We start from the raw sequence: 13,296 nt of genomic DNA, 5'->3' as shown, positions 1-13,296 counted from the left end.
TGGGTCACCTCCAATCCAAATCTTCTGCACCTGACAGCCAATCAAGAAGTTACTGATATATTTGATAAGACCAGGATATCTTTCCTAAACCAAACTATAGGAAGGTATCCGAATCCAAATGCCTGTTTCTTTGAGCCACACAGAAATTGTCCAAACGAAAGAAGGCAAGACAATAGGTATTTACCCGGAGATCAGTCTCATTTTAAAGGAAGAAGCAGATTCCTGCCTGTACACCAAATCTGCCATGGCTGTGTCAGACGTTAAGATTGGGGAAAACTGCCAAGACTGGTTTGGCTCAGTGGATAGAACGTCGGCCTGTGGACTGAAAGGTCCCAGGTTCGATTCCAGTCAAGGGCATGTACCTTGGTTGCTGGCACATCCCCAGTGGGGGGTGTGCAAGAGGCAGCTGATCGATGATTCTCTCTCACTGATGTTTCTAACTCTCTATCCCTCTCTCTTCCTCTCTGTAAAAAAAAAATCAATAAAATATATTAAAAAAAAAAAAAAAAAGATTGGGGAAAACTGGGTGAAAAACATATAAGAATCCCTTGTACTATCTTTGTAATTTTTCTCTAAATATAAAATGATTCCAAAAAAAAATTTTAAAGTATTTTTAAGAAGAGAGAAAGGGGTGGGGGAGGGAAGGAGAGAGAGAGGGAGAGAGTGCTCAACAGAAAAATGGACAAAATAATTTAATAAACACATCACATAGGAGGATATTAAATGGTCAATGAAAAAAGGATTCACCCTCATTCGTCATCATCATCAAAGAACCAGAACAACAAGATAATAGTACGAATTACCCCTGAGAATGAAAACAAAGAAAAAAAACCCACAAGGTGGGGGATTTGGAATAATGGAAACTCTCATACGCTGGCAGTGGATTGCTCGTTGTCACAATCACTGTGGGAAATCCACCAAAGAGGAACATAAGCATACCCTGTGACACAGCAATTCCACACCTGGTTATCCTCCCGACAGAAATGCCTGCATGTGTTCCCCATAAACGCATATACTAGTACCTTTATAATGGCATTTTAATAGCCAAAACCTAGAAATTACCCTAATAATCATCAAGAGTAGAATGGGTGATATTGACATAGCCATACAATGGAACACTGTACAAGAGAAAGAATGAAGTAGACCTCGCCCAGTGGTAGGCAATCTGTGGCTCAAGAGCCACAGGCAGCTCTTTGGCCCCTTGAGTGTGGCTCTTCCACAAAATATCATGTGCAGGCATGCACATACAGTGCGATTGAAACTTAGTGGCCCATGCGCAGAAGTTGGCTTTCAGCCTGGGTGAGTCTATTTTGAAGAAGTGGCGTTAGAACACTCAAGGGGCCAAAGAGCCGCATGTGGCTTGTGAGCCAATGTTTGCTGATCACTGACCTAGCCAGTTTGGCTCAGTGGATAGAGCATCGGCCTGTGAACCAAAAGGTCCCAGGTTCAATTCCGGTCAAGGGCACATGCCCCGGTTGTGGGCTCGATCCCCAGTGGGGGACTTGCAGAAGGCAGCCAATCGATGATTCTCTCACTATATGTATGTTTCTATCTCTCTCTCCCTCTTCCTTCCTCTCTGAAATCAATAAAAAATAATACATATATTTTAAAAAGCAGCTGATTTTTTTAATTTTTTAAAAATATATTTTATTGATTTTTTTACAGAGAGGAAGAAGAGAGGGATAGAGTTAGAAATATCGATGAGAGAGAAACATCGATCAGCTGCCTCCTGCATGCCCCCTACTGGGGATGTGCCCGCAACCAAGGTACATGCCCTTTACCGGAATCAAACCTGGGACCTTTCAGTCAGCAGGCCGACGCTCTATCCACTGATTTCAGGCTAGCAGCTGATTTCTTAAAAAAAAAAAAAAAAAAAAGTACTGTACATGCAACATGCATAAACCTCACAGTAATATTAAGAAAAGAATCCAGACACCAAAGTATACTTCAGGATTCCACTGAAATAAAAAGAATGAAAACCAGCTTTAGAAGTCAGGACAGTGTTACCTTCAGGGTGGAGAGCAGTGAATGCCGATAAAGGGACAAGAGGGACGCTTCTGCAGTTGCTGACAATGACTTGTTTCTTATCTGGGTGCTGGTTGGAGGAGTGGGTCCAGTGTATGAAAATTGCTTGACTGTACATTTAGGACGTGTGCACTTTTATTGTTATTGTTAAATAGAATGCTTAAAAAAAAAAAAAAAAAAAAAGGCAAACAAAAATGAAATACCCCTTAAGGTGGCATTTAAGTCACCTCACGATGGGGCCATCACTGTCTATACCACATAGGGCCTTGGCTCCTGCCAGCCCCCCACTGTACACTATCCTCTAACTTTCCCAAACTTTCCTAACTCAAGTGTAGAAAGGTGTCCAATCCAAAGCTCTCCTTCTCTCCGTCAGTCTCCTAATGCAGCCCACTCTCCCTCCTCCCCACAGGTGCATGCATTGTCTTCTCCTCCTGGGGCCCCCTCCTTCCTCTTGCCTCCTTGAAAAATTCCCACTCGGCCTTCCTAGCTCAGCCTGGGGCTCCTTTCTCTGGAGGCCCTACCCCAGCACTCCTTCGCCAGAGCCCGGTCCCTGCACACCACGCATCCCACACTGTTCACACGGACCCACCTCATTCCTCCCTTAACTACGCATTCAACCATCTCCGCCAATAAAATCCCAAGTTCCTGACAACAAGGAGAGCTTATCCTTAGCACAATGCTTGGCTGGAGCGGGCACTTGGAAAATGTGTTCCAGGTGAGAAGCCCGGAGCCCTCGGTTTAGAAAATGAAGTACTGGGGAAAGAGGAGGGGGAGGTCAGGGGGAGAAATGAGCAAAGGCTATGAAAGGCAGCTCTAAGAAGAAGTAAAAATGACTAATGGATATATGTAGAAGATGCTCCACCTTACTAGTAATCAAAGAAACTGCAAGTTAAAACGCCGATGCTACAGAGGTACAGATGGAGGAAGTACCAAAATAAGATGTGTGGAAGTGTGCTCCCAGCAGCATTGCTTGCAATGGCAAAACACTGGAAGCAACCCAGATGGTCCCCGATAAGCGGATGCATGAATCAGCTCTGGGGTGTCAGTACAATGACATTCAACGGTGAAGGTAAACGAACTGCAGCTACTCTATCGCCATGAATTTCAAAATTAACTTTAAGTGAAAAAGTGAGCTATAGGCCGAAACCGGTTTGGCTCAGTGGATAGAGCATCGGCCTGCGGACTGAAAGGTCCCAAGTTCGATTCCGGTCAAGGGCATGTATTTTGGTTGCGGGCACATCCCCAGTAGGGGGTGTGCAAGAGGCAGCTGACCCATAATTCTCTCTCATCAATGTTTCTAACTCTCTATCCCTCTCTCTTTCTTTCTGTAAAAAAAATCAATAATATAAAAAATATGTTAAAAAATAAAAGAAAAAGTGAGCTATAGAATATAAAGGAGCAACAAAAATATATTTGTGCAGCACTCCTATAGTTAAATATATTAAAAAAAAAAAAAAAAAGAGAGAGGAGGGACAGTACCAAACTTGGACTCAGAGGCGAGATCGGAGTCTCACTGACAGCTCTTCATCCTTTAGCAAATCACTTTCTTTCTCTGGGCCTCAGTTTCCTATCTGCAAAATGGGAATGATAATACCCGCCCTGCCTTTGGGCAGGCAGGGACATGTGTAGACACAGTGTGAAAGTGCTGTGCAAACCATAAATCACAGCCTTGCTTTCCTAAGGAGCAAGGGAGGAGGGCCGGAGGGGGTGCCGGGGGAGGGGAGGCAGGGGGAGAGGGAGAGGGAAGAAAAAGTGAGACACACTGTCTCAATGGAGCCTGTGAATAAATCTAGGGTCCTCTTTGGCACCTCATCCTCCAAAATCAGAGAAGCCAGGCAGCGAGGCCACAGACCTCACCGCACAACCCCAACCCAGAGTCCGGGAGGGAGACCCGGGCCCCTCTGCCTGGTGGCCTGGTTGTTTTCTGGAGCTAGGGTGACCCCGGGACTTTAGGAATGGCCCCCAAAGTCTAGCAGAGTGGTCCCCATGGGGGATTCTCTGAAGGGCAGGATACAGAGTGGAGCCTTCTTCTCCCGGGGGGGGGGGGGGGGAAGGAACAGAGCTAATCACCAGGTAAGCGGCTCTAACCTCACAAACAGTCCTGGGGAGAGGCCCAGCCACCTTCCAATTATAGGCGGCCTCTCGCTCTGTTCAAACACATCTCCGGCTGTGACTCACCGCTCCCAGCGAGCGGGGAGGGAGGGAGGGGGTGAACACATGCTGAGGGGTTAGAGATCTCAGACGCTGGGAGATAAACAGGGCGGCCCCTGAGGTTCTCACATCTCAGGCTCACGTGAACAAGGAAAGATCCATGGGAAAAATCTAGGTTTCCCCCAACCCCACTCCCTGGGCTTCCAGGCTGGCCATGAGGGGTGGGGGAGGGTCCAGGGTCTTTCTGAGAAGAAATAAGGCAAGTGCAGACTGCCCCTGAGCTGGAAATCGGCGTCCGTAATCCATCTTTATCCTGTAACCCGCTACTCCATTGCTTTGTCTCTCAACCGTCCCTTCTTCCACCCAAATGCATGTGGTCCCTCCAATGACTGCGTCACAGCCATCTCAGTTGTCCCGCTCTGAGAAATGGGCATAGCTATTGAAACACTGGCACCTCATCCTCCAAAATCAGAGAAGCCAGGCAGCGAGGCCACAGACCTCACCGCACAACCCCAACCCAGAGTCCGGGAGGGAAACCCGGGCCCCTCTGCCTGGTGGCCCTGGTTGTTTTCTGGAGCTAGGGTGACCCCGGGACTTTAGGAATGGCCCCCAAAGTCTAGCAGGGTGGTCCCCACGGGGGATTCTCTGAAGGGCAGGATACAGAGTGGAGCCTTCTTCAATTGTCTCTAGTGGAGGCCAGGGTGAGGAAAGCCCCTCTAAAATCAAAGAAGAGGCCTGTCCCCTCTCTGCGGAGGCTCCCAACTCACTCAGTTGGCCGGTGTCTGGTGTCCTTGGTCCTGCCCTCTGCAGAGCTCTCGGGCCAGAAACGGCCCTTTATCAAGTCTGACACAAAGAATCGTTCCCACTCCTCCCCACAGACGAACCCACAAAGCAGGTGTTTGCTTTCTGTGTGGCTCCCCGCCTGACACCATGGGCTGGAAAACCTCTAGTCAGAGGGCTCACGGGGTGACTGGGAGGTGGGGTGAGAAAAAGGGACTCACTACCTGGAGCCCTGGCACGGGAAAAGCTGGGGCCTGGCGGGGAGAGTGTTCACGTAGAGCAGTGGTTCTCAACCTGTGGGTCGCTACCCCTTTGGGGGTCGAATGACCCTTTCACAGGGGTCGCCTAAGACAGTGGTCGGCAAACTCATTAGTCCACAGAGCCAAATATCCACAGTACAACGATTGGCATTTCTTTTGGGAGCCATATTTTTTAAACTTAAACTTCTTCTAACACCACTTCTTCAACATAGACTTGCCCAGGCCGTGGTATTTTGTGGAAGAGCCACACTCAAGAGGCCAAAGAGCCACATGTGGCTCGAGAGCCTAAGTTTGCTGACCACGAGCCTAAGACATCCTGCATATCAGATATTTACATTACGATTCACAACAGCAGCAAAATGACAGTTATGAAGTAGCAAAGACAATAATTTTATGGTTTGGGGGTCACCACAGCAGGAGGAGCTGCATTAAAGGGCCGCGGCATTAGGGAGGTGGAGAATCACTGCGAGAGAGGAAGGTGGGCTGCCAAGCTCTCAGCTCCGAAGGAAAAAGCCTTTTGCTGAGCCGGTCTCTCTCTCCGGAAAACCTGCCTGAGTGCCCAGCCAATGCAGATGAAGGCGTGGTCCCTCACTGCCCCCTCCCCTCAAAGGGCTGGCACCAGGGAGCCTGCCCTCTTTAGTCTCTGACTACCTTGTTTGTGATTTTCTCCCCTTTCCTCTTTATTCCTTCATCTACCCATTCCAATCCTACCCTCTATTTTCTTCTCCTCTTCCTGTCCCTGCTGAGGCCAGGCTTAAATCTGGGCCACGAGCCTCCCTGGCACATACCCATTTCTTCAACCAAACCTCCCCACCCCAGGAAACAAAGGTATTTCACAAGCCTCTGAGGAACCCAGAGAGGCAGAGACCAGAATTACCAGCAGGCGGGGAAGCTTGTCCCGCCTGCTCTGAGCACACGTGCCTGGAACCGAAACCACCTGGGCGCACGCACACACCCACCCTGGAGAAACATGGGCCGATGCTGGTGCCAACGGCATGGTGACTGGGTAAGCCTCCTCTTCCAGATCCTCTGGCAGACATTCCCCAAATTCCTGGTTGACCTGGACACCTCAGCGGTAATGCTCCTGCACGGTAAGACTCTGGCAATGAACGAGGGAGGCGGAATGGTGTGAGGAGGAATGTATGGCCTGAGCTGGGGGCAGGTGTCATCATGAGTGGAAGGAAGAGCCAGTCACCAAACTTGAAAGGTGCCTCTGCCCAGGCGTTCCTTCCCCACCCAGGTGCCACACAGCCAGGGCTCCATCATTTTAGAATTCATTCATTCGTTTGTAGGAAGCACCAAGGACTCCAAAGGAATCCGACTTTAAAATGCCAATATTCCGGCCCAGCAATTCCACTTGCAGGTATTTCTCTCCCAGAGAAATGGAAACAAAGGTCAACACAAAAAAATGAGTCAACAAATGTTTATGGCAGCATTATTCACAGACAATATGCCCACCCACATTTATCTAAGATGAACACGTAATAGAGCCATATCATGGAATATTACTCAGCCATAAAGAGGAATGAAGTGCTGATTCATGTTACAATGTGGGTCAACCTTAAAAACATCATGCTAATGGAAAGAAATCAGCCACCAAGGATTGCATACATAACTATGATTACATTTATATAAAACATCCAGAATAGACAAATCCATAAAGTAAGTAGACTGGTGGTTGTCTAGGGCTTGAAGTGGGAGATGGGCCTGAGTGATGCTAAGGAATCAGTGTTTCTTCATGGGGGACGGGAGGGAGGGGGGGGTGAATGTTCTAAAATCGATCATCTTGACGGTACAACTCTGAATATACTGAAAACGACTGTACACTTTAAAGGAATGATCTTTGTAGTATGTAAATTATATCTCAATAAAGCTGTCATAATAAAATGAAGCCCATGGTAAGCCTTCAGTAAATCACAGCTTTAATTATATAGTGCACTAGAGGCCCAGTGCACAAAATTTGTGCATGGGTAGGGTCTCTAGGCCTGGCCCGCGATCAGGGCGAATCAGGGCCTTCCAGCTGCCAACCGGGGGCTCCCTTCCACGGCTGCCAGCTGTCAGCCGGGGCCTTCCTTCGTTCCGCACCGCCCACTGGTGGTCAGCATACATCGTAGTGAGCGATTGGTCTCCCAGTCTAATTCCCATGGGGACAATTTGCATGTTAGGCATACATATATATATATATATATATATATATATATATATATATATTTTAAAAGAGTGGGGCTCACCCAGCCAGTGTTGCTCAGTGGTTGAGCATTGACCCATGAAGCAAGAGGTCACAGTTCCATTTCAGGTCAGGGCACATGCCGGGTTGCAGGCTTGATCCCCAGTAGGGGGCATGCAGCCAATCAAAGTTCCTCTCTCATCATTGCTTTTATATCTCTACCCCCTCCCTTCCCCTCTCTCTAAAACTATCAATAAAAACATAAAAAAGTAATAAGTTAAAAAAAAAAAAAGAAAGAAAGAATGGGCTCAGGAAAGACTTGGTATTAAACAAATTCAGCTTTCTGAGGTCCTAAAGGGATGACACCTGTTCCAGGGTAAAGACAAAGGTGCAGCAGATGAAAAAAAAAAAAAATTCCAAGTTCACCAGGGCATCGAGAGAACCTCTCTGACCAAGACTAACCAAGACACAAAATTAGAGGATGAAAAACGTGCAAATATCTAAGGAAGGGCAACTCTGACAGATTATTCAAAGGGAATCACCTTATCACAGAGTCCATCATCGACACCAGCTACCTTGGCCATGGATCAGGAAAGGGGCACAGATGGGGTGCCAAAATGTGAACCTTGACCATCACTCTGTCTAAGCCAGTCCTGGCTGAGCTGGGACTAGCAGAGGTCACCCGGGTCTTCATCCTGGGTCTACCTACAGGTCCCTTCTTATCTTCAGGTGTCTCCTTCCTCCACGAGCAGAGGAAAGGGGGAAGGAACAGATAAGAACAAACATAAGGAGAAGGAGAGAACACTGGCCAGACCAGGCTGTTCCTCTGTGTCTTGGCCAAGGGTCTCCGGGGAGAAACAACAGTCTCAGTCTAAGCCAGGGAGTAGCAAACAGAAAATAAAACTAATATCGGAGCATTTGCCATGTGCCGGGCACTGTGGCTTCCTATGGACCTTATTTAATCCTTACAACCTTATGAGAAGGGTGCAATTATTATCCCTGTTTTACTGATGAGGGAAATGAGACTGAAGACATGAAGTAATTTACCGAAGTGATCTTGAGCAAAACAAATATTGAATCTCCCTGATAGCCCACTAGGTCAGATTCCCAAAACCAGGCTCTTAACCACATGCTATGAACAGAAATCACAAAAATCATAGTTTAGCCAAAGACTGTGATGCAATTACATTAAGAGAATCGGAGAAGAAAAAGAGAGGGTGTAAGGGGTGGGATTATAAACTTTCCTGTAATCCCCTCAGCAGGTAATCAATAGATGTCTAAAACTAACAGACCAAAAAACATCACTATAAACATATTATTTAGAAAATGTGGTAAACACCAGACAAAAGAGTTGAAAGTGGAGAGGACTTGAGGCAGGGAACTACCTGCTATTTTTCTTTTTGCTGTTGTTAATCCTCACCCCGGGGATATTTTTCCTTTTTCCTTTTTTTTTTTTTTTTTTTTTAGAAAGAATGGAATGAGAGGGAGAGGATAATAGAGAAGGGGAGGGGGAGGGGAAGGAGGGAGAAACATTGATGTAAGAGAGATATGTGGACCGGGGCTGGGGCTGGGGCTGGGGCTGAAACCTGCAACCCAGGTACGTGCCTTTGACCAGGAATCGAACCTCTGATCTCTCTGGGTGGCAGTCTTACGAGCCAAACCACTGAGCTAAACCAGCCAGGGCCTTGCTATTTTCTTTTAAAAGCCTTTTGCTATCATTAGATCTTTTAAAAATCATGCATATTTTTTCCTTGGAAAAAAGATTTTCTCTTTTTAAGATTTTTTAAATTGATTTTTAGACAGCGGGGAAGGGAGAGGGAAAGAGAGAAACATCAGCTGCCTCCTGCAGGTCCCCTGTGGGGATCAAGCCGGCAACCTGGGCATGTGCCCTGAACAGGGGGGACTCAAACCGCAATCTTTGGACGCATGGGATAACATCCAACCAGCGCTGAAAAATTATTTTAAAAGAAAAAGAAAATCAGAGATAGGCCAGCCATAGTCTAATGCAGCTAGCACTTGCTGCTTTTGCCACACAACTTCCGTCTTCCACTGGTAGAAGCACTTGGGTTTTGCTTTGGAGAATCTCCCTCCTGTCAGTCAAGGATGGGCCTGTTATCAAGGAACCCCGTGCCCTAGCCAAGGAGGCCATGGGGCCAATGGCACCCTCTTCCTGGAATCTTGGGCAGAATGGCAGAAATACTAACACAGCTGGAACCGATCCACCTGGAAGTGATAACTCTCCATTAGCTCCTTCCACCAGCGACACAGGCCCGGGGACTCCCTGGGTTGACTTTGTAAGCTTCCCCTTACATTTTTGGAGCTACCCATTTCCTTCTAGTAAATTCCTCTCCTGCTTAAGTTAGGTGAAGTCACTCTGCTGCTTATAGCCAAAGAAACTTAATGGGAATGTCTAAGGTGTGAGGTGGATTTGTGCTTTCATTTGCCAACATAACTTACTACAGTTGTTTACCAACTTTTGACCTAAAAAATACGTTTTACATCACAAGCCAATACACGCACACATAATATGTACACACACACACATATAACTGAAACAAAATGTTTGCCAAAAATGTCTATCCTAACACTCTGAGAGTGTTCATTCTATTTCCTTTTTTAAGACTATTTTTTTAGATCAGTTTTAAGGTTTAAAACAAAATCAATGGGAAGGTACAAAGATTTCCATATAACTACTTTTTTTTTCTTTTTTTTTTAACCAAGGATGAGCCTACATTGATACATCACAACCACCCAAAATTGATATTTCACCTTAGGGTTCACTTTAATGAAGTAAATGGTGTTACGGATTCTACAGGTTCAGGCAAAAGTATAAGGATATACATCCATCATTATATCATACAGAGCTTTTTCGCTGCCCTAAAAAAATCACCTGTGCTCTATCCATTCATCATCCCTTCACTCTCCAAAACCCCCGGAAACTACTGATCATTTTTATTGTCTCCATAGTTTTTGCCTTTGCCATCATGTCATATAGTTGGGATCTATTTCTTTTCTAATACTGGTTCTAGCCCACTAAGTTGATGTCAGACCTTCCAGTGGTTAAGATCTGCAGTTTGAAACACACTGGCTCCTTATATCGGCTGCTTCTACCTCCAACGATGAGAAGCAGCCCAGAGAGCAGAGGAGCCATAGTCCCATGTCCGTGTGCGGCACACTGAGGCACATGGCCTGGCTGGTGGGGAATGGCTGAGAAGAGTCCCAGGGTCCTGACTCTCACCAGGGCACACCGATGGGCTAAACTGTCCACACTGCTGACATCAGAAGAAACATCTGCTCATTGACTCACTCCTTTGCTCATGCCCTGAGCACTCGCTCAGAGGGGTGCATACATGACAGTTCCTGGGGGCTGTCCGGGCCCATAAATTCTATCAGCAGGCTCGCTCAGAGGAGAGGCATCCAGGACAAAGCCTGTGACTGTGATGGAGCACATGTTTATCATCCCCTCCTGCTTAAGAGCTCAGGAATGTCTCCAAGATCAGATCTAAGGCAACGATTATTTCATTCCCAGCTTTGAAGTAAATAACTCCCAACTCCGACCTAGGAAGAAGGACTAAAAAGTGACGTTCTGTCTCCCCCTGGCTCTGGAGGTCTCTGGTTAGCTTCAAACTGTGGTTAGAATTCTTTGTGCATCGTTTTCCTACCGGTGTGCTGCCCTACTGGACAAGCAGCAGAACATCAAGGGGTGGAAGAGGGTGTCAATTCATTCTCAACACATCCTCAACTTTTCTGGATCTAGTCTACAGCAAGCAAAAATAAAGTGCAAACATCCCTCTCCTTTATCTTCCTCATGCCCATGGTGCTGCCTCAGCCATACCAAAACAGTGAGCAAGAGCAAGCATGGCGTGGGACTTGGGGCTGAGACACAACGGGAAATGGATTTTTTCCATTTCTGCAGCACCCCATACCTGGGGAGTGGCAGGCTACAGAGACTAGGGATGGGGGGGGGGGGGGGGGAGAGAGACACTGGGGTGCAGCAGCAGCAAGATCTGCATGGTAAAGTGGTAGAAACAAACCCTGGGCAGAAACCGACAGGGCCTGTGCACAGTGATCCTCTCTACCCTACCTTGAAATGAGCAACTGTTCCTAAAAAACATTCTTTGAAGGAGAGCCAATCAGGGTGCAGCTGGGTTAGCTAGCTAGCTACCTCAGGAGCTTGCTGACACAGGAAGAGGGGAAGGGAATCAGATACAGAGTGCAGGGGGGAAGGGGGGGGAAGGGAGGGGAGAAGAGAAGGGATACAAACTCCCCATGAGGTTGGCTCCCATTTCACTCGCCCACAACAGCCTGGAAATCGATGAAATAGTACACACCTATTCCGGATTAAGTTCCCCAGCGGAGAGAGCCTAGACACCCTCAGCCACCAGTTAGTTACCTTCCTCTGCCTCTCGGAGGGGAAAAAACCATATGGTCAGCCCAGGAGAGGACAGGGAGCCAGGGAGTGAGGGGAGAAGGGCAGATCGGTTAGCCTTGGAGAACTCCCTTCTCTCCCCCACCCTCCGGCCGTACAGAAACCCCCCCTTCCCTTCTCACCCCAGGATCTGGCCTCTCCTCGCCCTGGGCGAGGATGCTGGAGAAGGAAGCATAACCAATAAACCGCCCCCAGGAAGCTATCGGTTGGCCGATTGGGGGAAGGGAGAAACACTGCCGGCGCGGGAGGGGGAGGGAAAGAAACCCCCGCAGAGAGATGACCCCCCAAAAAACGGCCAGTGCTATCCAGTTCCTGGCCTCCCTCGGGCGTACCTGGAGCCCTCCAAGCCCCCACCCTCCAGCTAAGCCCTAGGATTTCACTCTCTTACCCTCTGTTACCGATCACCCGAAGCACCGAAAAGTTCTCTGAAGGACCGCCCAAGTCACTAGGATCCGCAGAAAAGCCAAAACCCCCCCTAAAGTCCAAAAGAGCCCAGGGATCCATCCGGTCCCTGGATCTCCTTCTACAACCCGATCCACCGCCGACCCCGACCGGACGCCTGAGCAGCGCGCCCCGGAGCCGGGCGCCCCGGAGACCCGGGCAGGAGCCGCAGTGTCCTCCCCAAGGGCAGGACCCCCCGGAGCCCTCGAGCCTCCGGAGAGCCTCCATCCCGCGACTTCCCGGGAGTCCCACCGCCCGCCGCGGGGCGGGAGGAGAGAGGGAGCCGCGGCCAGGAGCTGACCGAGCCCCGAGCGCGGCGCCCGGTGATGTCAGCGCACCGGCCGCGGGGCGCGGGAGCGGCGGCGTCGGAAGCCAGATGGAACCGCGCTGAGCGGACGGCGAGGCCGCTTTGGCTTACCGCGGTCTGCTCCTCCGGGCGCACGTCCACCAGGGTGCCCCAGCCCCGCGTCCCGTTCATCTTCTTCTTCGTGAGGGGGTCGGGGGTCGCCGCGCTCCGCCCGCGGCACTGCGGTCCGGCGCCGACTGGGCGGGCGCGCGAGGGACCGCCCCCCCTTGTATAGTAGGCGCGTCGGGGGCGGGGCCTAGCGGCAGGACACGCCCCCAAGGCGCCGTCCGCCAACGAGTGGGCGGGAGCGCGAGGACGTGGGCGTGGCTTAAAGGTTTCAGGGCACGCCCACCGGCCCCGGCTCAGATTTCCCATAGAGGTGGGGTTTGGGCGCTCCCGGGAGCTATTTCACTCAAGGTTTGTCTAACACGTGTGTGGTTGTGTGTACTCCAACCATTCCCCCCTTCGTTTTGCTGTCTCCTCCTTTCAACTCGAAGACCCATGTGGGTCAGAGATAGTCACCTCGCCTGCCCCTAGAGAGAATGAATTTTTTAAAAAAGCTTCCAGACATTTCTCCTCTCCCTACTGAACAGGCCAGCCTGTATGTAGGCTTTGGGAAGCTGAGCAAATTTCCTCCACCATAGAAATGCAAGCATCAAGGGCCAGCTCATGCAGACTGGCCTAAGCCAGTCTGGCA

At 49.2% G+C, this 13,296-nt stretch overlaps 1 protein-coding gene across 2 annotated transcripts in view; it reads right to left on the bottom strand.

Annotated features, from left to right (window-relative positions):
* TUFT1 (tuftelin 1) overlaps window positions 1-12,826 on the bottom strand; it is a 29,954-nt gene extending 17,128 nt beyond the window's left edge. The window contains exon 1 of one of the 2 annotated variants that reach the window (XM_084865430.1): window positions 12,672-12,826. In XM_084865430.1, the coding sequence (XP_084721556.1) occupies window positions 12,672-12,731 (60 nt within the window). In that variant the 5' untranslated portion in view covers window positions 12,732-12,826. The remainder of the gene's footprint in view (window positions 1-12,671) is intronic. The other variant, XM_084865429.1, reaches the window with a different exon arrangement.
* Between the last annotated feature and the right edge of the window lie 470 nt (window positions 12,827-13,296).

The sequence above is a fragment of the Pipistrellus hanaki genome (assembly GCF_964339955.1).
Source record: "Pipistrellus hanaki genome assembly, chromosome: 18".
Taxonomy (NCBI): Eukaryota; Metazoa; Chordata; class Mammalia; order Chiroptera; family Vespertilionidae; genus Pipistrellus; species Pipistrellus hanaki.
Note: the sequence above shows the minus strand (reverse complement) of the source record. Positions and strands in the feature narration are given on the sequence as shown.